This window comes from Toxorhynchites rutilus, chromosome 3 (genome assembly GCF_029784135.1).
Source record: "Toxorhynchites rutilus septentrionalis strain SRP chromosome 3, ASM2978413v1, whole genome shotgun sequence".
Lineage (NCBI taxonomy): Eukaryota > Metazoa > Arthropoda > Insecta > Diptera > Culicidae > Toxorhynchites > Toxorhynchites rutilus.
The window spans coordinates 313,751,811-313,775,854 of record NC_073746.1 but is presented as its reverse complement, the minus strand read 5'-3'; the positions used below and the strand labels follow the sequence as shown (position 1 = coordinate 313,775,854).

Sequence of the window (24,044 nt, the reverse complement as noted above, 5' to 3'; positions counted from 1 at the left end):
TCGCACATGGATACATTACAATTACTCAAAAGTTATTGATATTCCTCCACAATCTTTCGACATGAATCCCAGTGAAAAACTTAGGAGGTTATCTGTGTAGGAAATTTAGAAACCATTAATTTTCTAAAAATAAAGATTTTAAAAACCACTTCATGAAAAAATTGATAAATATACCTTCTGAATACACCAAAAAACTCGTAGATAAGGTTAAAGACAGCTAACGATAATTGCAATGAACAAGGGATACCATAATAATGATGGAACTAGGAAATTGATCAACGCCTTCGAAATCGAGTAGAGATTTCAACCAGCGTACGATTATGATTTTGAGTCAATTTTCATACATTCGCCATTTTTAGAGAAATAAAAAGGATTATTCTGAAAACAAATAGCAAACTCTCATATGACACTATGATTTTATCTAAATAGAATGTTCCGAAAGCTTGTTTTCGCCTTTCAAAAGAAGGGAAAAGAGATCTGCATGGTGGAGTACGATTACGGATTTGAGTCACTGTAGGTATTCTCAGATTTCCCTGAAAAGTGGTTCTTTTTCGCAAAATATTAGACCCGTATTTTTTTATTTTTTCGTTAGGGCATTCATTTCCATTTCAGGGTAGTCCAAAAAATATTTTTTTTCCACTTTCTCCCAAAAAATGACTTTTTTTAAATTCAAAACTTTTGAACCTCGGGACCGATTTAGATAATCGACATATCAAATTGAAACCAATTAGCTAGGCTTTTATAGAACATAATTTTCCGGACCATCGGTCAACTTTGAAAAATCATATCTCAAAAACGAAAAAATAGCATCTTTATATGCATATAGCATCGAGATCTATATATATAAAAATGGATTTCTGTCTGTCTGTCTGTCTGATTCTTATGGACTCGGAAGCTACTGAACCGATCGACATGATCGAATTGGTATGTAGGGCTTTTTGGGGCCGGGGAAGGTTTTCATGTTAGTTTGAAACCCCTCCCCCCTCTCTAAGGGGGGGCTGCCATACAAATGAAACACAAATTTCTGCATTACTCGAGAATTAATCAAGCAAATGCAACTCAATTAGGCATCTGGAAGTAATAGGGTACAATAAATGATTCTATGGTGGTTAGACACACCTCCCTCTCTCTTAGGGGGGCTGCCATACAAATGAAACACTAATTTCTGCATAACTCGAGAATTAAACAAGCAAACGAAACCAAATTTAGCATATGGAGGTTTTAGGGTGCAATAAATGATTCTATGGTGGTTAGACACACCTCCCTCTCTCTTAGGGTGGGCTGTCATACAAATGAAAAACAAATTTCTGCATAACTCGAGAATCAAGCAAAAGTTCGGCATGTGAAGATTTTAGCGGGCACGAATCGTTTCTATGATGAATAGACACTCCTTCCTTCTTTCTAAGGGGAGAAGAGGGGGGGGGGGCTCTGTCTTCATTCTATCATATTTTCTGTATCAAACATTTATTCTATGTAACGGAGAAACATGTTTTTTACAAGTGTTTGAAAAATCTTGAACGAGAATTTTGTCTGAAAATAATCAGATATTATAATGATGAGTTTTGCTAGAAGTACTAGGAATTTTTTAGTAAAAGGTAAATTCAACGGGGTCGATTAGAAGATCAAACAATGAACAGTTCTGCGATTGGACCACCTCACGACCTGTTGAACACTATTACATTGTAACGGATAGTCTTAGCTCTGCTATCCGTTCAGTGAGGCCGAAAAAGCACTCGCCGTACTTCCTTGAGATAATACGAGAAATTTTGAGTGCTTCAACCAGACGCTGTTATGTCATTACCTTTGTCCTGGGTCCCTTCACATTGCTCAATTCCGGGTAATTTAGTCCGTAAAAATACCATCGCTAACTGGCAACGCAAGTGGAACGAAGATGTATTGGACCGGTGGCTTCAATGGTGTATCTTGTTGCCAGATTGAATTTAGGGAACTTTCTTCGGGCCAGAGGAAAGCAGCCCAATGTGCCGGTGAGAGATGTGTTGGCTCGGTTAGACCTTGATTACATGTCCCAAATATATGTCTTCCCAAAAGCTATCGATCTTCGTGTGTGATTGTCTTTATATTCTCCTTTTCCTTTTCCTTCGCGAGAAATCAAATCCCTTCTTACTAACAATAGAATAAGGTGAAATGTAAATACATATTAGATATAAGATAAGCTTAACAATTGAGTGTGATGAATGTGAGTGTGAATGTGAGTGTAAACATTGTCAACATTTCCTTATACCGCTTCCTTTTTCTGAAGAAAAAATGTCACCCTTCTAAACTCGAGCAAACCGCGAGTAATCGGTTCTCTACTTCATTAACATTAGCATTAATGAAAAATGCTTATATATACTTGTAACAATACAGATAGGAGTTTAGCTCCTTTAAACTTATGTAACTGAGCCTGTAAAAATAAAAGATTTAATAATAAAAAAAAAATGTTCCGAACAACGTGGCAACGGAAAAGAAAATGCTATTTTTATCTATGATATATTTCTGTAGCCATAGCTTTATTTGACTTTGGTTTATATTTATGTAGATCTCAACTATTTAGACTTGTGTTACGGAGGCGATCTGGCGTAGTGGTAACATCCATGCCTCTCACGCTGAAGGTCACGAGTTCAATTCTCACTCCCGACATTCTTCCAAAAATGGAAGTAAATGTGACGAACCAGCCAAATGAGTTGAAAGTCACTATAACACAGATAAAAAAAAGACTTGTGTTACAAAATGATACATGATGATTCTCTGTCTTCTTCTGCATAATTGAATAAACAGAAGAAAATGGCAAGAAATGGCTTTAATGGTATTTTGTGTACATTTTTTGAACATTTATCTCAACTAACGCGTTTAAAAAAAAGTTCATACAAGAAACGGTTTTTTTTTTTCAGGACTTCCATTTGATGTATCAAAAGAGAAAAAAATACAGATTTTGAACAATGCAAAAACTAAATTCAACTGCAATTTCTACATACAATCACAGTCCTATGTCAAGATGCCGTCCGTGCCTCTAGGCTCTAGGCTCCCCCCCCGGTCAAGAAGATATGATCCGCGAGTCAAGATGTGTCGCAAATTTAGCTGTCATTGCCAAACTATCAAACTTCTCGGTGAGCTCAAGGCAGATCTACGTAACAAGGTGCGCCCATTCGCTAATCACATTTAACTCGAAACAATCGTCAAAGTCGGGAAAATTTAAAGAAGACAGTTTTGCAATCTTAAAATTTGAATGGAGATTCTTAAGTTATTCGAATACTTGAAACACGACGCTCTCTTAACCATTTGGCTATATATTTCACAAAACACAACATTTACAAAAACTCGCCATTATAATATAAAATCATCATCACACACAATTTCATTTCAATATTACGCAATACTGTATTGCATAGTATACATATTCGAAATAGAAAAGTAAATTTCCATTCATTATTTTTTATTTTAGAAGTGTGTTAATGTTATCCTGTAAATTAATGGCTGTAGAGTGGTTTTCACATTTTGACCCACCTGGCAGTATGTTAATCGCCTTGATTTACACCAGCTTGAGAGTTTGGCAGTTCTCGCGAGTGACAGTGCATTTGCATTTGCAATTGCATTTGCGACCCGGACATGTTTGACGCTGTCAAATGCTGTGTATTAGTATATGGATGCCCTGAGGCCGGCTCAGACCCATAAACTTTTTTTTTTCTATTTTTTATTCTTCATCTCATTCTGGCATGATGCTACAGAAAATCGTCTTTCCTGTAAAATTTTTATTTTTGGGGATGACCGGTTTTGCAACTGGGCGATACATATTGTAACCCGCGACGCTGTGAAAGCGTGCGAGCCAGTCGCTACCGGGGCTTTTTCGTAGATAAGCGGCTGGCTTAAGCGCCACTCCTGCGAAGAGGAGACCAGCCGCCGTGTTTGCTGTCGTTGCCCGGCTTTGAGACACCCAACACCTGAGGGCGGGTTTGTCCTTTTGTCGCTAAACCCGGTTTGTTCCGCGACTGTTGGCTGCGCTCCAAAGAGAGACCCGCGACACCGTTTGTCCGCGTTCCGAATCCAAAGCAACAGAAATTCACTCCGGTGGTTCTCAATGAACACCGTTTATACTGAAATTATCATCACTGGATCTACTCAATGATGATCTCCCACCCACCTTGAAGCTTGCTTCAGAAGAGGAAGCGGGGGTTGAAGCTGTATGCAAACAACAGAAACGAGTCTCAACCCTGGACTCGTGACCTCACAACACTGAAAAATCTATTCGGTTTGACGGGTTTTAAGGCCACACCGCGAGCCAGTAAATACGCAAAGTTTTCCTTGCCTAACAATCAAGAACTACATAAACATTTATTTACAATAATATTCTTTGAACAAATTAATTATATCTTTCCCCCCAACGATTTATTTTAGATATATTCGAGACAGCATAAATTACGAACATTATTTTCCTTAAACATCTATATAAACATTTTATTGGGTAATTTGGGTTTCGATCCTCTGACCCATCGATTCTCTGAACGGCACGTTTCCTAACTACTCTATCGCCTCATCTCATTCAGGCTTTTCTTTCTGCCGACGGGCTTGCGCTCACTGTCGGTAAGAACACTGTACAAAATCTAGTGTGGCATTGTTGTGTGGCATTTATTAGTTGTGTGGTTCTTCTGTCTCTATTTATTCCCTACATGCGCATGTATTAGTTACGGAAATAAATAGATTTGTACTCACGACCTAGGTTTTACGTGGTTCTGCTTTACCGTCGTTCGCTGCAGACGTTGAACGGGACAATGAATCTCGAGTACGCACACGGACGAGTGATGGCTCCGTGCTGCGTACTGTGTGCTGTTTCCCCTTTTGGCGCGAGTGCCGTCTTGCGTAAGCGCACCGCGCGGCCACCAGAATTGACGAGTATGATGGTAACTTCCAGACCTCGCACGTGGGGTCAGTAAGCGGCTTTTTCTACATACCACATAAAAAAAAACGAAATACCACAAAAGCCACAATAGAATTATTGTAAATTTAGCCACGTGCCACGTTTTAGGCTTACCTCCAATTAGGTTTGCTGGTGCACTGGAGAGTATCTAACTTCTTCAGCGTATCAATTAATTCGCACTACTAGTTTTCTAATCTCACTACACATTTCCAAAAAAGGAGAAAAAAAAAAGGAAAACTTTTAATATACCAACTGCGATGCAACTTACTTCCCGACTTTTACCTTCAACACGGGTAACACGCGGTACAAAATCACTAACCGCTTCCGCCTTCTTCCACGGACAAAGTCGGAATGGGCGACCACACTTTTCGATCCTCAGATCAGACAGATATTCATTGGAACCGGAACTACGCAATTGTTAACGATGTTAGCAATTCCGTAGTCGTTCCGAAGTCTCTTCTGTGCTTGGATTTGTCCCGCTTTCAAACATTCGCGGGCAATTGTCTTTTCATCTCCCGAGCGCAGTTTAAGTCGAGTCGCTGGCCGGTTTTAGGTTTCCAAGAACAAGAAAACCCGCCGAAAGACTCTTTCCACTTGGGGGAAAAAAACAGAAAATGAAAAAAAAATCTACGAGGCATGTGTTGGTGCTCTGCGTCCTGGCTAAATTGAGCCGTCGAGTTACACCTGGTACTCAATATGGTCAGCCGCCCAAATCGAAAATGGGAATGGCACTCGCATTGCCATGCATCTCATTCTACACAGAGAAAGACACTCAGAAGCACACACCGCTGTTGATTCTGAGCTGAAGAAATAGTACGAGGGGTTCTCCAAAGTAATTTGTGGTACATGCTACAATATGTTCTACAATAGCATCGTTGTTAGGCCAGTTGAATTTCGCGTTTGCGGAATTAAGATTCGTGTTCCGTTGGTGTCAAGCGAAAATGGCAATAAATTCTCAAATGAAATAACGCGCTCTAAAGACAAAAACTATGAATGAAAACTTACTTATCAGTTTAAAACATGTATTCAATGTAACAGAGAAACATGTTATTTGCAAGTGAATCAAATGAATCTATATTATAATGACGAGTTTTGGTAGAAGTAATAAGAAAATGATAATAGAAGGAAATTGTAATGGGCCCATTAGAAGATCAATCAATGACGAGTTCTGTGATTGATCCCACGAACATTCGCTTAGTAAGAAAACGCGAGTGTTCGAATGAATTCCTATTAAAAAAATAATTTTTACTGGGACAAAGCTAGTTCATAAATAACAACGCAGATTTCGACATTGGTAATCGTACGGTGGTGCAATATTTGCCTTAGCTAAGCAAAACATTCAATGCTCATATTAATGTTCTGCAGTGTTTCGAATTCAGAATATCGATATAAAATTTAGATCGCCAATGAAAGTTTTTTCATTGCTTCATATGTATCATATCATCTCTGTTTCGTTCGTAAAAAACAATCCTTGGAGTACTGTTACTTTGAAGCACTCAAAGCTGTAATTATTTTCATGTTTAAATTACATAGGTACAAATAATTATTTTCCTTACATTTTAGTTTTCTATTTAAATTCTTCAGCAACAACTACTTCAATTCGGTTCTAGATTCTATCCAACTATCTATTTATCTATATTTCCTTTTATTTAATTCAACTTATCGTAACAATTCAATTTCGCATAATACCATCTTTCCATTGATTGTAAACAAATATGACAGCCTCCGGCCCGTACCAAATCATCTCCGTCAGCAACAGTGCGCGTTCACAGAACTCGATCCGCTCTCAAGTATACACTGAACGCTGAACAGAACAATCTCTGTCACTTTTTGACTGGAAACGATGTTTTTTTATTATATTAGGCTGTCAAAAAAGTCCTGCGGTATTTTTTTTTTAATTTTCATTTGTTCATAAAATTAGTTACAATCATCTGTTTTAAGTCAAATATGCGCCGTTTTGTTCGATGACTTGTTCCCAACGAGATGCCAACTTCATAATACCCCTGTTATAGAAGCTCGCTTCCTTATTGGCAAATAACTCGGATAGCCAATTTTCACAGGCCTCTTTTGTGGCTAACTTCTGACTACCTAGTTCGTTCACCAAGGACAAAAACAGGTGGTAGTCACTTGGTGCAAGGTCCGGACTATACGGCGGATGCAAAAGAACCTCCCATCCGAGCTCCCGGAGCCTCTGGCGCGTCACCAAAGAAGTGTGTGGCTTGGCGTTGTTCTGATGGAAGACAATGCGGCCTCTGTTTATCAAAGATGGTCTCTTCTTCATGAGTGCCACCTTCAAGCGGTCCAGTTGTTGGCAGTACAGGTCCGAATTGAGCGTTTGGCCATAGGGAAGCAGCTCATAATAGATTATTCCTTGACAATCCCACCAAACACACAGCAGAACCTTCCTGGCCGTTCATGAGGGCTTGGCCACCGTCTGAGCCGCTTCAGCGGGCTTCGACCACGACCGTTTGCGCTTCACGTTGTCGTAAGTGACCCACTTTTCATCGCCAGTCACCATCCGCTTCAGAAACGGGTCGATTTTGTTGCGATTCAGCAGCGATTCACATGCGTCGATACGGTCAAAGATGTTTTTTTGCGTCAACGTGTGTGGCACCCATACATCGAGTTTCTTTGTGAATCCAAATGGTTAATAACGGTTTGATGACTTATCCCCAGCTCTTGGCCGATGCTACGGCTGCTACTATGCCGGTCTTCCTCGGCTAATTCAGCGATTTTGTCGCAATTTTCGACGACAAGCCTTCCGGAGCGTGGCGCATCTTCGACGACCTCTACACCAGAACGAAAACGTTGAAACTATCGTTGTGCGGTGGAAATGGAAACTGTATCGGGTCCATAAACTGCACAAATTTTATTGGCAGCTTGAGATGCATTTTTGCCATTGTCATAGTAGTACTGTAAAATATGTCGGATTTTCTCTTTATTTTGCTCCATATTTGGGACACTATAACTCACGAACGACTTAACCAAACAAAACACTGTCAAGGACTACATTATAGCGCGCAAAAATACCTTTCCAACAAGCTATAGTATGACTCGATACAATGAATACAACTAGAACTACGCGCTTACACCAACACTGTGATTTTCATAATATAACTGAAATCTAAGTGTGTTGTTGATCATTATTAACGATATACCGAATCACGGCTTTAGAATGTTCCTTAATGTTTTCCATTTCATGTTATATTATGAGAATGATTGATAACAATTTTTTTCATTGTGAAATCAAGTATTTCTGAGAATTTGATGTGGAAAACAACCAAAGCACTAATCAATCACTTGGATAGCGATAACATGAAATATCACATCGCCATAAAGAGAGCCATATTTCACCAATATCTCGTCCGTTGAGCAGCGCTCATCTTCCTGTTTTAACGAGGAAGTAAACCGCCAAACGAATAAACATCACTATTTTCCTCTCATCCGATGTGGCAAAACCAATTTGTCGGGAAAATTTCCTTGCGTCCCACCGCGCGTCCCGTGGCAATCGCGGCGGCAACCACTTGTCATCATGTGTTGAAGCACAGCACAGAAGAAGCAGCACCGTTGTTTTCTGCTGCCTCGGGAGTCTGGGCGAAGACTGCGCCAGTGAACCGCCAAAAACAAAACAATCATTACCCGTTTCGCGTTTTCGCGTGGTGGGCACCGAATAATTTGTAAATTTGCTTACCTACCCTATCGCGATGCCTCCGCGGTGGCGCTTTGGCGCTCGCACGCGCGTTTTGCTGTTTCCTCGGCGGGAGAGATGAGTCTCGAAGCCCACGGTTTTTTTTGTAGCCCGTTGCATGCCTACTAATGATCGCCGGGGTGTAGATCGCAACCGATGACTGGCTGCCGGGGCTGCTGCTGATGATGGTGATTCTCAGGGCTAGTGGTGGTAGTGAACAGTAGCAGTAGCATCGGTTGGTTGGTCGGTTGGTGGCTTCTTCTCCCAAAGGTGAACGGATGATTTGGGTGGTGATCTAGATAGGGTGCGGAGGGGAGATGGAGGAATGATGGGGGCAGGTAGTGGCAGCGAGTAAGTACGATCGCTGCTGCTGTGCTGCGGTACTTTCGCTGGGGACTGGGAACGGACCCCGAGTAGAACCCACGGCGTCAGCCTCGGCGATGATCATTTGAACCGTGTATAAATATCATTTGCAATCCGAAAATAAGCATCAGTCTCAATTGTGCATTGTTTCAACCGAGTACGAACTAGCATAGCAGAAGCAGCAGCAGCAGCACAAACAGTATTACAAGAACATTCGGCGTGGTTGTTGTTGTTCTTGCAGAAACAATGAAGGTGTTCGTAGTGTTGAGTGTGTTCGCGGTGGCCGTGTCGGCTCGTCCTGAACCTCCAGTGGGTGGTGGCTACTCGTACTCGGCGCCATCGTTTAGCTCCGCAGGAGACGGCGGTTCCTACTATTCCGGTGGTGGCCAGGTGCAAGGTGCGTTCAAGAGTGGATTGAATGTGCAGTGATTTGATTCGTGAACTGAGAAATCAGATATATATTCTTAAAGGAGGATTATGACTGTTAGATTTGTTGCAACGTTGGATAAATTAGAACCGCAATTTGGCTAGATATAATAGTTTAATAATTTCACAAAAATGTGGCCGTTGTTTCGGATTTCAAAGTGAACTTGTACAAAATATTGCATACCTCTTCCATGTGACTGGTTGACTTGGATTTCAAATTGGCGCCAACCGATTATTTTGTTTCCTTTCATGAATTGGAACACAGTGAAAATGAAACAGCGAACCGATTAGGGCTTTTATGTGGTAATTCCATGTCAGATTTTTTATCTTCTCTCAGCTGAGAGGCTGCGACGATTAAAATTTTAAAGTTTTTAACCGCACTTTTTTCATATGACACAAACGAAACATTCTTCCGGTTTCGGCTTAATAGGGGTCGTAATAACTTTGCCTCGTTAACTGCGCATTCAGTTGATAGCGACAGGCATCACACATCCGCCTGGCCGTAATAAGTTGTGACAGTAAATGATGTTGTCAAGTAGTGAGATATTGTGGCACATCAGTTAATTTAAAACCAACTATTATTCACATACTCGACCAAGTACTTAGATAAGCGCAGTTAACAGCGCTACTTTATGATGGATAGAATAATTTCGAAGTTTATACTCGACATAAACAAATGCATCTCGTTGTCGTCACTCTGCGGCACAAAGTAAGCCTACATTAATGTTTCAATGGAAGAGCAAAAAAAAAAACAGGTCACTCTCAAGGTTGACGCTTTGAATTCGAACAGCCGCGAAAAAAAATCCTCTACTTTTAAAACCACCCATATTCCCAACATGATTGGATTTCATACGAAGTATCCGATGGTAATTTACTTTTGTATCTATAATCCGTTTGAGAATTCGACCCAATTGACATTTGCAAAAGTGGCAACATGGCCTGAACGCGAACAAGAAACGTCAGAATAATTCATCCGTATTCGTCAATCAATTTACTCAGTTTAGCAGACCAGAAGGCAGTCCTTAATTCTTAAAATTTGTATAACAATTATTACTGGGTGTTATTTGAATACTTAGAATACGTCGTTCTGAGCTTTATCCAACTGTTTTTCCATGAATTTTCTAGTATTTCCGCAAAATTTGACGATTTTTATGTAAAATTATTATCAGACGTCTAATTGATCACCGGGGCGAAATTCATCAAACTTACTACTGAAAAGAAACTTTATTTTGGAAGGGACTTTGAAATTAAATTTTAAACTTTTTCATATGACATGTTCAATAATTATCTGAATGTGCTTTTCGTCAATTGTTCCCAATGAATCGCTTAATAAATTACATAAAAAATAATATTTTTCTGAATAGTATTTTCGCTTTAATTTTTAAGCATGGTAAAGACACATATTTCAACAGATCAAAACGAAATTGATAGACGCTAAAAATTAATTCACACCCAGTCGATACCTTACTAGTGGAAATAGTATTCAAATAGTAGCAATTACAATCGAAACAAGTGAGAAAAATCAAATTTACAACTGAGTTGAAAATCACTATAATACAGATAAAAAAAATCTTATTTACAAAAAAAAGGCACCATGAAAGACAAATTGTTTTAACCAGAGAACCAGAGATTTTCAATAAAAATGTTCATAACATTTTGTAATCCTTGCGTCAGTACTAGTCTTACTAGGATAATTTACATTTGTCTGAAAATCGTGTTTAATTTGCCCCCGGTTTCACTACAGGCTTCTTTCATCGCTTGCAGAAAATGTAAGATACATTAAATACATAAAAAATACATTTTTGATACGGAAAAGTTAATTTTCGAGCGTATTTTTTATGCTAAACGCATATTCATCCCACCCAAAAATCCGTTACCATTTTCGCTTCACAGCAATGGAACACGAAGCTCATTGTCGTCAATGCCGAATTGTGTGAAAAGATTGCCACATTTACACAACTCGATTGGATTTGACTCGATCGGATTACAGAATACAACATTGTGCTAATTTCGAATTCGATCGGATTCCAGAATAGACGAATTTCTTATTTTTTTTTCATGTTTTTTTTGAAAAAAAAATCACATCTAATCCTAATTTTGTTTAAAGCCAAGATAGCGATATAGTGTCTTCGACAAAGCTTATTAGAATACGAACTTTCGTCGAAGTCGACGACGACAATGTTGAATTAGAGAGACTTTGAACTCTGGGAGCTCATTCATCTCTGAGCGTCGAAGCCTTTTTTTTTTTTTTTTTTTTTTTTTAAAAAATTATCATGCAAAATCTATTACGCCTGCAAAATTTTAGTTAAAGAAAGAAATGTATGAAATGGCATATGTTTTCAATAAAAAACATCAAACAAATTTTCAAAAACTAAAGTTTTTGGAAAATTTAAATTAATTTTTCTTGAAAACATTTTTTTTTTAAATTCTGAAAAAATAGTTATGAATAGCCCATACAATTTCCAACATCGGAAGATAGGCACTTTTACAGGGAAAAAGATTTTCGAACAACAACTTTTTCATGTTTTTCTTTGAAAAATTACTACTATTATTTGATTCATAACATTTTTATGTATAAATTATCGCGATTTACATACTCTGCTACCCTTTTTTCATTTGTAAACATGTCAAGAACATGTTAACGTGAGAATTTACACACAAAAATGTTACGAATAAAACATTATTTTTTTCAGGAGTCTTCATACAAAAATGCCTTATAATCCAGAAACTATAAACGATAGAAAGTTGACGTCTTCCATGAAAGTTCATATTTTATTAAGATCTAAAACTTTATCGAATGCGCTTTAAAAAAAATTAGGATCAGTTGTGATTTTTCCAAAGAGAACATGAAAAAGTTGTTGTTAGAGAAACTTTTTCCCAGTAAAAGTGCCCATCTTCCAATGTATGGACGACTCGTTGAAAATTGTGAGGGCTATTCATATATATTTTTTTTGAGAATTTTAAAGAAATACATTTTTGCGAAAAATGAATTTTAATTTTTGAAATTATATTCTTTTCAGCATTTTTTTTATGAAAATGGTATTTTTTTCATGTAAATTTGAACAATTTTCTACATTTCATTTCACCTTTGACATTTTTTAGGTAATATAGTTTTTGAGTTATAAAATCAAGTAAAAAATCAAGAAATTTTTTTCGCTCTTTTCAAGAAGTAGTCTAATTTTTTTTGAATATTTGAAGTATGCAAAGTTACTTAAAATACCCATGTTCTACCAAACATTTGGATGAAATAAATCGCCATGGTTATAATTCTTTCATCCCATTTGTTGATTTATTTAGGCTCATTAGCATTATTAGCTGCAACAGTGCTGGATTTAATCGTGTACATGTTACATGTTTGTCGTATTTATAAATAGTAAATTACACAGTAGCCACTTAGACGTAACAGTATTCTTTCTGTTTTTCCATTGTTCAGTTAGACCGGACAGCGGAGACAGTTGAAATAATTGTGTTATTAATGGCACAACAGCCCGATGTTTCTTGCAGAGCAGAGCAGTTTCATGCAGAGCTTGTACGGATGAAGAGAGGTCAGGACTTCGACCGCGATGTAGAACATTTCGAGAAAAAGTTAAAAAATCGACATTTATTCCTTTCAAATATTGAAAAATGTATTTCATATAGTTCGGCTTCCCAAATGTCATAATTTCTTGCCTTCGACCCTGTTATTGTATCAGCGTTGCCAATCTTCCAGATTTTTCGGGAATCTTCCAGACATTTACGGATTATCCGTTGTCTAGTCCAGATTATTTTTTATGATTCGTCCAGATTTCTCCAGATTTATCGCAACAATATAACTTTAACTCTTCGGTCTGTCTTCAATGTTTCCATATCTATCACATATGTACAATCATTAAAAATCGCAATTCAAAGGGCAAATAATTTAGAAAAAAAACCTCCAGACTTTGCTGAAAAACACTTGGCAACCCTGCACTGGGAGAGATGGTTTCAATTCGGGACATAGAAGGTAGAGTGTCGCCGTCTACCGGATTTTATGGTTGTATGATGCAAATGTAAACAAACCACGTGTTTTCCAACTGTACTTTGAGTTCCGTTTTTCTCAAATTCTGTTGTAGTTTATAAAAAATACGATTACGTAGTAGTAGAGTGCAATGTAGTGAAGCAGTTTTCACTTCAGGAATCGTTTTTCATTTCGCTAATACACAATACAGAATCGAATAAGTGTACTCTTTTTCAGATTAGCATGCTTCAAGACAGTTTTAAATTTTGACAGTTTGAATGAAAAATAGTTATAAATGTTGTTTGCATGCTTAGATCATATAGTTCTGGCCCTTATATGATAATTACTGAAAGAACTCCTAAATATTTTCATCAGAACGTATGGAAAATATATCTGAAATTAGGATTGGTTTTTTTGATTTTCATAGATATTCTTGTTCTTGAAGATGTGTTTATTTTTCCCGCCGCAGAGATAGCGTCATTTCATACTGCAAAAAAATGTTTCTAACGTTGCTAATTTATATATTTCAACCCAATTAGCTTTGCAGAACATTCTACATTCGTTTAATACTTAGCATTATAAAAAATAGATTCATTACTCGTGCAAAACTATTTGTTAAAATCTACCGCTTCTTGCTTTGCGTTTTATTTATATTTGCTTCAATTAACACTCCTATACTCGCGCGAAAAATCGTAATTTGTGTACTCTGGACTGTGCGCGTCTCTGTGATATTGCCATTGTGTATTTTTAGGCGTTATTGGTATTTATTCAAAGAAAAAGATATATTTGAGTGAAACAAACTCCACAAAATATGTTTTCTTTAACTTCATTCCGTTTTAATAGTCATTTAATTCAGCTACCTCATTGATGCTCGGTCTGTCAAACCTATACGCGAGTAAAGGAAGGTTAAACTCGCTATCAAATTCAGCTTAGATGTCCCGAATTGTATTTTCCCAAAAATGACGATACCAAATACAAATTATGTTATGTACTTTTCACTTCATTCATTACTTTACCCAATCCTTCATTCTCTCTACCACACTAGGAGGCGGTGATGGCGGCGGCTACAACTACCAGCCCGCCACCCAGGTCATCCAGAAGCACATCTACGTCCACGTGCCGCCACCGGAGCGCGAAGAGATCAGCTACCCCCGGGTGATTCAATCCGGTGGTCCCCAGAAGCACTACAAGATTATCTTCATCAAGGCGCCGACCCCACCCCAGCCAAAGGCCCCGATCATTCCGCCGCCGGTGCAGAACGAAGAGAAGACCCTGGTCTACGTGCTGCACAAGAAGCCCGAGGAGCCGGAGGATATCATCCTGCCGACGCCCCCACCAACCAAGCCAAGCAAACCGGAGGTGTACTTCATCAAGTACAAGACCCAAAAGGAGAAAAAGCCAGAGTATGGGCCACCCAAGCAGGACTACGGACCTCCGGCCACCGGCAATGGCTACTAGAGCCACTTTTCATCCCTATGATACTTCTGATGCTGTTTTCTGGCAAATACTGTCAACTCTACACGTGGTGCGAATGATCGAGCGAGAGATTCTGTTTTACGTTCTTAGCCAGTAAGCTCTGATTGAGTCGAAATGGTCACATTTCGGCGTCTAGCAGAAAAACCGTCAGCACTTGTGTGCTTTTAGGAAGATAGCAATTACTATACGATTATCTACTCTTAGCGAGCCATAGCCGACATCTTTTTATGTTGTTTAATTTATATTAATTACATGAAAGCATATCTAGTTGAATTGATAAAAAATAACGGTGACAAATTAAAAAAAAACACTAAAACTAATTTTGATGATTTTCTTCGCTAGCAATCTTCCCTCGAGCGGTAAAAGTGATAGTCCGAAAAATTGTACAACCTTGATCGGCCGTACTCCAAAAACTATTGCTAATTTAACGGTTGATTGATGCGCCTATTGAAATGTCAATCAACATGACAGAAAAGCCATTGGTGAGAAGCGAATCCATGGCTTGCATTCGATTTGCCGATATAACAGTTGAACTTATTCTTTAGTTTGTTGATTGATTGTACTTTGTGGTTGGTAGATGCAGAGATTGTAATTAACTCCCAGCGGTCGATTATGGTTACCTAAGAAAATCGCATCGCGTGGACAAAAGTCGTGCCACAACGGTGTGTGAATGTGCTGTTGGTAAGGGTGCTCTAATTTATCGCCAGTGGAGATGCACGAAGCTTCTCGGGGTTTGTTTCGCTTTGCGCTTGCTACAGAGCTACGTTATTAAATCATAAGGAAGCTGATTTAATTATCCATCTCTCAGCAGCGCAAAGAACAGTACATCTGATGCTCGTGTAACGATTTGTTTGCGTAATGCCCAGAGATTGTAATCAGTTAATCAAAAAAGATTGGCTTGGTTTGCCGCGCAAAATTGTTTGAGTGAGGTGCATGGAACCAAACTTATTTGGTTTATTTGAAGTTTGTCAGCATTTCACTTTTGTGACAATGATAAGCTCGATTGCAATTCATCTCGTTTATTAAATCATTGCGCTTTTTTTTATTATCACTTTGAAGTAACGAAGCTAATTTTATTCGGCGAATCAATTTAATTGTAATTGGGGGTTTTCGCTGTTGGTTAATCAAGTAAGGCTTGGCATTAGTAAGCCAAACTATGGTACAACCCAAATGTTTTCCATTCGTTCCAGAAAATCTGCAAAACCCAAGTGTTATACCTAATGGGAAATGATACCGAAATTGAAAGAGTCACTACGATTTACTAGAAACGTATCTTATTTAAACCTTTAACAAAGCGATCTGTTGTTTTCATGCGCTTGCCTGTTGATAGCTCGATAGCTGGTGGGCTCGGCCGGCTGGTCGATGCAATAGGGTTCGGACGTTGCTACACTCAACAATCCTTCCACAAATCGGGCCGTTTGCGACAAAGGGCCTGGCCGGGTAAGGGAGTAAAAAGTGTCCCCAAACCAAATCACTAGCTGTATGGAAAATATTGTAAAGGATATTAAATAAGAAATTTTGGCGGTTTATTGGTTTAACCCCTATGTGGTTTGACGTAGGATCTATAGTGAAAAACGCACTTTTTCGTTTATTTCACGCCATCCTCAAAAGATCCGAGATAAAAATTTGAAAAAAATACTGAATGTGCATCTTACTACGGTGTATAAAAAAATTATTAAAAAAAAATTCATCAAAAATTTTAGTACTAAAAAAAATATTTAAATTTTGAAATTTTTTTTTTGGGATTTAGAGATTCAGTACTACTCTAATTCATATTTTAATGTGTTTCTACGGCTCTTCTAGATTGATAAATATCTTCAAGCTGTTTTTTTTTCAAATATCTAATAATAAGAAAAAATAATAAAAAAGAATAATACACAGTACAAAAAAATGTTATAGATTTTCTGGCATTTCGAAATTTTGAAAAAAAAATATAACTTTGAGACCACAAATCCGATTTGTTTTTTTTTATTTTAATCTTTCAATTGAAAACCACGAATACAATAAAATAATCGATTTCAAAAAAATAAAAACAATAATGCAGACGATGAAGAAAATTATTTTTGTGTCTCACAATGCTCTTAAAAATACAGGAAAAATTACACCACATGTAGAAAAAAGACACATACGAACGCATTTAAATAAAAATTTGAGCAGGAGTGGGTCTCAAAGTTATTTTTTTTTTCAAAATTTCGAAATGCCAGAAAATCAATAACATTTTTTGTACTGTGTATTTTTTAAAATTTTATTTTTATTATTAGATATTTGAAAAAGAAAACAGTTTGAAGATATTTATCAATCTAGAAAAGCCGTAAGAGCACATTTAAATATGAATTAGAGTAGTACTGAATCTCTAAATCCCAAAAAATTTTTTTTCTGAATTTTAATATTTTTTTTAGTACTAAAATTTCTGATCAAATTTTTTTTGATAATTTTTCTTGATACACCGTGGTAAGATGTACATTCAGTATTTTTTTTCAAATTTTTATCTCGGATCTTTTGAGGATGGCGTGAAATAAACGAAAAAGTACGTTTTTCACTAGAGATCCTACGTCAAACCACATAGGGGTTCAAATGAACCACCAAAATTTCTTATTTAATATCCTTTACAATATTTGCCATACAGCTAGTGATTTGGTTTGGGGGCACTTTTTATTCCCTTATCTAACCACTCTTTGGAAATATGAAAAAAATATTTTTTGATACCGCGCAACACTGAAAAAAATCCACGCTTGTCCACGGTGAGGGGGGTGGGGGTACAGATAACGTCCACGTGGACTCGTTAAACAGATGTTTTTTTTAAATACATTCAGATCTGTTCAAATAAATTAAATCTTCAAATAAATTATCCATAAAACGGTCATGTCGAATATTTTTCCATATCATCGAACTTCTTCACTGAAATATGTATTCTGCATGTAAGTCACATACACATTGAGCGATCAAGCTTCCATTGGTAATGGAGGATCTTTGTTTTCAACTTCTAAGGTACGTCATATTTGAGCATAAACTGAACTCTTTGTTCTAAATCCAGGTACTCTCACGTAGTAAATTTGACATAACGAACTGCTGATACATTTGTATCTGCAGAGTATATGTGGGATGTTGATAATACGATAAAATGACCGGAATATTATTAGGATTTCCGAGTACGAGTACGAGTACGATCCAAATTTTATAACAGAGTTCATGTGCAGAACTCTGCACTGAAAGAAGCAGATTCAGTCCACCTTTTCTGATGGGTAGTAAAGGGTGTGTCACATCAAATTGCATCACGGAAAAAACGCTGTAGAAATTTAATTTTTAGGAATTATATCTTCAGCTTTCGCTTATAATCAGATAAGAGTGTATAGATCACGTTGGCCATGCTTCACTGTCAATTTTTCGTAAATTTGGAAAAATGTCGTCGAACGAAAAAGAGCGTCGTGAATTAATCCTGCGCACTCATTCCGAGAATCCGTAGTTGTCACATCGGGACATCGGTAAGATGCTGGGAATCGTCCAATCCATGGTCAGCAGAGTACTAAAACGATATCGGCCATCCGGAGAAAAATTGGAAGCGAACATCGTTCGTTTGACTAACGAAGTTCCATAGTTTCTAGATGCATGGTAGTCCTTCTTTCAAGCATGAAAAACGGCAATTATTTTTGATTACTCTCAAATTTTGCTTTTAAGCAACGGAATTAAGATTTTTTTAATCAAAACTCATGCAGCTAAAAAAACGTAGCAAAATCTTCTTTTTACACTATGAATGTTTATGCGAAATGCTCATCTGTTGACATTTATTGATCTTGTACAATAAAAAGACGACTACCACAAACAAAACAACCTGCATGGATTGGTGCACCATGGTTAGTTGTTTACCTCAACGTTATTGTTGTTGTTTACATTTTCGTTGTTTCACCTCGTTGTGGTAAATAAAAAAAAAATGCTTGAAGAACATTAATCCTCCAGTTCCAGTTTAACATGGATAATAACAAGGACAAGTAAGTAACAAACTATTAAAAAAATAGGATGATCTTCAACAGAATTGAACTATTTGCAGCTACGACGGAATAGAGTTCCTGGAGCAGGAAACAGCGGGATCTCCGGTGGCTGGATCGTCGGGAACTTTCAGATTCTCGAAATCCTTGTTGGATACGACCCAGGTCTCTGACGATGGGAACTCGAGGAATGTCGAATTCTCATTGTTGCCCGATAATACGACGGAGGAAGCTGAAAACGAAGAAAGTGGTGCATCCGAGGAAAATGATGTGACTTTGTTGCCAGATGATGCTGCGAAGAGTTTGGAATTCTTCTTTAAAGGGACCTTTCTTCGACGACTTTTTCGCAGTCAAATGCGCCCTCGAGAAATCGGAACCATGAATGTCGGTGGAGATACAGTGCCGGAAGTGATCGGATTCATGTGGAAACTTGCAAAGAAACACGTATCTCGGCAAGTTGATTTTGACAATGACGTTCCGACATGGTCTGAGAAGCAAATGCCAGATGAAGAAGACATTGAACGATTCATCATTCTGCATGACACGACCAAAAGGAAGACCTACAATGTTTCTGCCATCACTCCACGAATCCTTGCTACATGGAAGGATAAAAACATCAAAGTTTTTGTGCATCCATATGCGACCAACGTGGAGACGCATGCCCAGCACCAAATGGTACTGAAGACGCTCATTACGCCAACAAACTCAGACCGAGTCGGAGCCCACTCGACCCGTGATTGTGCTGCTTTGGCTAAAGAGCTTAAGGAAACTCACTTGGATTTAGAGGGACATCAAAGCTCGTGGATGTTGTGGGCCAACTTCATCCACTCTTCGCCTGCTCACAAGCAAGAGCAATTGAAAATTGATCCCGCACCGCCTTTGGAACTCGCCAAATACTTCCGATGGACAAATGTGTCAGAAGCAGCCCGCCTGCAGTCAGTACATCGGGGTGTCACAGTGGCTCATACTGTGAATGCTGGTTGGGTGAAAGAAGCGGCTGAAATAAGGGAAGAAATTTCAGTAGCACTTGGAATACTTAACAACGTTTCCCGCAAGCTCGAAGCAATGATAACAAAAGGATTAGCCGCTGGAGATTTTATCACCGCAGTGCAATCAGCAATCCGACCAGAAGAGTCCGAAGTGAGCCAAGTGTTGGCGGAGAAAGTAACTGATTGTCCCGATGTTGATCACTCTTAAAGTGTTTTTCTTGTTTTGATTTTACGGTTTTGAATAAATAAAATAAGTTTTATTTGCAATAGTTTCACGGTCTTCATGAGTTTTATTTATTTGTTTCAGATAGTTCATTATTGTTAACAGTAAACGTTTCAAAACTTGCTCTTATATTAATTGGGAACAATATTCAAATCGACCTCATTTGGATCTTGCGTTAAGCCTTTCTCAGGGCTGAAAAATCCTCCAGGGAAGTATCCACAGTGTTCAAACAGTTTCTGGCAAGGATAAACTTTGAAGTAGTTCATAGCTTCACATACTTCAGCCAGAATTTGTTCACCTTCCCGGTGTACTCTCTGAAGACGTTTTTTCACGAGGCCAAAGATCACCTCGATGGGATTGAAAAAGGGGCAGTACGCCGGAAGGAATATGGGTATGATCCCAATGGATCGAAGATAGCGAATGAGATTAGCGTCGCAATGAATCCTCGCACCGTCCATGATCCATACTGAATGGAATCCTGGATATCTTTGAACCTTAGGATTCCGCAAGGCAAACTCTCGGCAGCATTCGAAAAACTTTAGCCTGTTAAAAGTGCCTTCAGTCCAGAAACTATCCAGGATTCCATCAGCGCCAAGGAAACATAAGAACGATGAACGAGCACGGCGACAAAATTCTCCTCTGAAAATTAACTTTTTTCCTACGACACCATATCCCTTCTGACGTAACGTGCCCCTATTGTCAATACTCACCTCATCGAGGAAAACTAAATTGAAAATATCCCATGGTATGGCGAGGAGCTCATTCACAAACCGCACTATTTCTTCCATACGAATTTGAATAGCTCTTCTCTCAATGGTTTTCCACGACAGGCCTGCCTCGTGCAGAATAGTACAGACGGATGAAGTACTTATTGTCATCTGGAAATGTGCCTGGAACATCACCTTGGCTTCGTCCAAAAATAAAAGAGGATGCTTGCAATAAAGCTCCACCAACCATTGTCGCATTTCCGACTGGAACTTTTTGAAGACCTGAGCTCGTTTTTTCCTTCGGTAAAGTCCCTCGCTTTCAAACTTTTGAATCCAACCATAAATAGTGGACAGGCTTTTTCCGTAAATGATCGCCAAATTCTTTTGGGAAATACCCAAAAAGTAGTGTCCATAAAGGGCGTGGTATACGGTTCCAGGACTGGCCTGTTGTTGGCGAACGGAATGAATGATTATATCGGCCATCTGAAATGTGTGTAATTTGAATGGTTCAATAATTTCAGCATTCAACTAAGCAGACAAATTTTACCTTCAATTACGTCTTCAATAATGACTTTTGGAACAGATTGTAGAGCAAAACTAACCGAAAATGCTTCTAATCGCAAACTACTTCGAAATATTTTGCTTTTTTAGAAAGTAAACAAAAACAAACTGAATATCAGCACATCGACTGGCCTGCTGCTCATGACATCGGTTGGTTATTTGACATGTCGTTCGTTGGAAATTTCGTTCGTTGAACTGACGAACGAATTCCAAGATAGTGCTGTGGCGACAATACTTCGAGAACCTAAACATCGACCGGAAGGTGAAGAACGGCAAAAATGGATGTTCCGTCAGTGAAAAAGATCACAAGCGCGTAGTTAAGCAGTTTAGACGTGATCCGAGAAGTTCGGTCCGGGAAGTCGCCAATAAGCTGAATTTGTCAAGTTCATTCGTCCAGCGGACCAAGCAGCGGGAGGGCCTGCGTACATACAAGGTTCAGAAGGCTCCTAACCGCGAAGAAAGGCAAAACATGGTGGGGAAGACGCGAGCCCGGAAGCTGTACACCGAAATGCTGACGAAGCCGCATTGCCTGGTAATGGACGACGAAACCTACGTCAAAGCGGACTTTCGTCAGCTGCCGGGCCTGTTGTTCTTCTCCGCAGAGGACAAATTAAGCGTTCCGGAGGAGATTCGCAAGCAGAAACTATCCAAGTTTGCCAAAAAGTACAAGGTGTGGCAAGCGATCTGCTCTTGCGGAAAGCGGAGCGCCCCCTTCGTGATGACCGGCACGGTAAACGGGCAGGTTTACCTTAAGGAGTGCCTACAGAAGCGCTTACTACCACTATTGAAGCAGCACGAGGGCCCGACCATCTTCTGGCCGGATCTCGCTTCGTGCCACTATTCAAAGGACGTGTTGGAGTGGTACGAAGCCAACGGGGTCACCTTCGTGCCAAAGGAAATGAACCCGCCCAACGCGCCGGAGCTTCGCCCAATAGAGAAATATTGGGGGATTATGAAGCAGGCCCTCCGGAAGAACCCAAAAGTTGTCAAATCGGAGGCGGACTTCAAGAGAAAATGGATTTCTGTTCAAAAAAAACTACAACCTGGCGTTGTACAGAACCTTATGGACGGGGTAAAGAGGAAGGTGCGAGCATACGGGCTTGGGCTCGAAGTATGAATAAAAAGAAAATGCCAAAAGTTGTTTAATAGTTTTTATTTTACTGTCTACAATTTTCAAAAGGATCGGTCTACTGGGCGAATTTCTACAGCGTTTTTTCCGTGATGCAATTTGATGTGACACACCCTTTACCCAAATATTTCTCGAATTTTTAGCATCCATTTTGCGACGTTATCTGACGTTAATGACACATTGGTACAGCTGCGTTAGGTATGCTCAGCACCGGAAATCAGTTTTTTTTAACTTTGTCCTACCGATATAAATGAAATTTCCGTTAATAAACACTTGTTATTACGACATTCGTGTTTTTTTCAGATGAGCTTTGAATCCGGGATTAGATTACATATTCTGCACCGCAGCCAAGAGGAAAACCCTATCAATACGCTTCATGGAATAAAACATTCAAAAAAAATTGTTTTCTTCGTTCTAATTTTCGCTTCAATATATGAACTAGTATCTTGCAATCAAAGTTACACTCTTTTCTCTCTTTTCACTCTTTTCGATAGACACTCGTTTCTCGGAGATTATCTGCAGGCGAATGATTTTATTGTTAAATAAGTTTCTTCAGATGTTATTTCATGCTTAATTGTAAAAATATTCGCTTGATTGTGCAGTTTTACCGTTGTACTGTCCTTTGAAGTCACCGAAGAAATGTTTCTAATTTCAGTTTTTATTTTTGCTTTGGAAACAATCTCCACGTTAAAACCATTCGAAAAGCAGATATGTATTTGACGTTGATTCTCTCGAATGTTCTCGAAAAGCGCTTTGCAGAAGTACTAGTTTGGGCAGTTATCATAGTGGGATTTTTACACACATCATTAAATAGATTTCCATACGCATTCGAACAAATGGGATGAAAAAGAACGAATTTTTGGTTTTTGTAATTTTAACCCACCATTTCATACAATTAACAGAGCGTTTCCTGAAGCCAACGATTTCACATATTTTCAAACTCTCAAATATATTGGTAGGAAGTGGTATAAGGAATACTACATAAATAGAATTTGGAACAAACTGAAGCGCGATACAAATAACTTTTCGGGGAATGTTAATGAAAGAATCAAAGAATAAAAAACAACCGTTACTACTAATAAACCCCATTTGCATTATTCTTTTTTTTTCGAAAAAGGTTATTTGATTAAAGATTGTAATCAGAATAGCACGATTTCAATGTAGCAGGTCCCGAAAGTAAAGCAGTTTGCGTTGCATCGAAAGAAAGATGCACTGCCTGAGACGAGAATTGTCTAGTGCAGGGGTTTTCAGATTTTTTTGGCGTAGGACTACGTCTTTCATTTCTATACCGGGGTGTAAAATCAAAGTTTCGAAAACGAAAGCGTTACGCCGGAGACCGAGATTTTGAGCGTTAATAGCTCCTAAACAACTGAACGAAATGGTATGATAAACACTTCATTCGAAAGATAAAATGTCTACGCGTTCTATACTTGTTACTTTTTGATCCAAAAACTTGTTTCAATAGTCTTAAAATTGCTTTCAAAACAGGCTATTGAAATCACCAATCGGTATATAAGCGAGCGCCGCTCGGAAATCCTTCTTCTTCTTCTTCAATGGCACTAACGTTCCTAGAGGAACTTCGCCGTCTCAACGTAGTATTACTTGCGTCAT

The 24,044-nt window shown here is 38.6% G+C and overlaps 3 protein-coding genes and 1 long non-coding RNA gene across 4 annotated transcripts; 2 read left to right on the top strand and 2 right to left on the bottom strand.

The window, feature by feature from the left end:
• Positions 1-4,381: 4,381 nt before the first annotated feature.
• LOC129780243 (uncharacterized) lies at positions 4,382-5,307 on the bottom strand. Its single transcript, XR_008743872.1, has 3 exons — positions 5,195-5,307; positions 5,027-5,111; positions 4,382-4,938 (listed from the first exon to the last, which is right to left on the bottom strand). It is a non-coding gene; the product is annotated as an uncharacterized LOC129780243 (long non-coding RNA).
• Positions 5,308-9,106: 3,799 nt separating this feature from the next.
• On the top strand, positions 9,107-15,161 carry LOC129777993 (uncharacterized). Its single transcript, XM_055784611.1, has 2 exons — positions 9,107-9,360; positions 14,411-15,161. The coding sequence occupies exons 1-2, from the start codon at positions 9,210-9,212 to the stop codon at positions 14,821-14,823; spliced, it is 564 nt and encodes a 187-aa protein (XP_055640586.1). The 5' UTR covers positions 9,107-9,209; the 3' UTR covers positions 14,824-15,161.
• Positions 15,162-18,405: 3,244 nt separating this feature from the next.
• On the top strand, positions 18,406-20,481 carry LOC129777914 (uncharacterized). The gene is made up of 2 exons (XM_055784487.1): positions 18,406-18,827; positions 18,887-20,481. Exons 1-2 carry the CDS (start codon positions 18,808-18,810, stop codon positions 20,019-20,021), a joined length of 1,155 nt encoding a protein of 384 aa, XP_055640462.1. The 5' UTR covers positions 18,406-18,807; the 3' UTR covers positions 20,022-20,481.
• On the bottom strand, positions 19,884-21,482 carry LOC129777915 (uncharacterized). The gene is made up of 2 exons (XM_055784488.1): positions 21,291-21,482; positions 19,884-21,226 (listed from the first exon to the last, which is right to left on the bottom strand). Exon 2 carries the CDS (start codon positions 21,224-21,226, stop codon positions 20,168-20,170), a length of 1,059 nt encoding a protein of 352 aa, XP_055640463.1. The 5' UTR covers positions 21,291-21,482; the 3' UTR covers positions 19,884-20,167.
• Between the last annotated feature and the right edge of the window lie 2,562 nt (positions 21,483-24,044).

What these genes read in the sequence shown, in the direction of transcription:
- LOC129777993 (XM_055784611.1), top strand. Translation starts at nt 9,210, where the DNA reads ATGAAGGTGTTCGTAGTGTTGAGTGTGTTCGCGGTGGCCGTGTCGGCT. An exon ending in CGGTGGTGGCCAGGTGCAAG is followed by an intron (nt 9,361 to 14,410) that starts GTGCGTTCAAGA and finishes CTACCACACTAG; the next exon opens with GAGGCGGTGATGGCGGCGGC.
- LOC129777914 (XM_055784487.1), top strand. Translation starts at nt 18,808, where the DNA reads ATGGATAATAACAAGGACAA. An exon ending in ATGGATAATAACAAGGACAA is followed by an intron (nt 18,828 to 18,886) that starts GTAAGTAACAAA and finishes AACTATTTGCAG; the next exon opens with CTACGACGGAATAGAGTTCC.
- LOC129777915 (XM_055784488.1), bottom strand. Translation starts at nt 21,226, where the DNA reads ATGGCCGATATAATCATTCATTCCGTTCGCCAACAACAGGCCAGTCCT.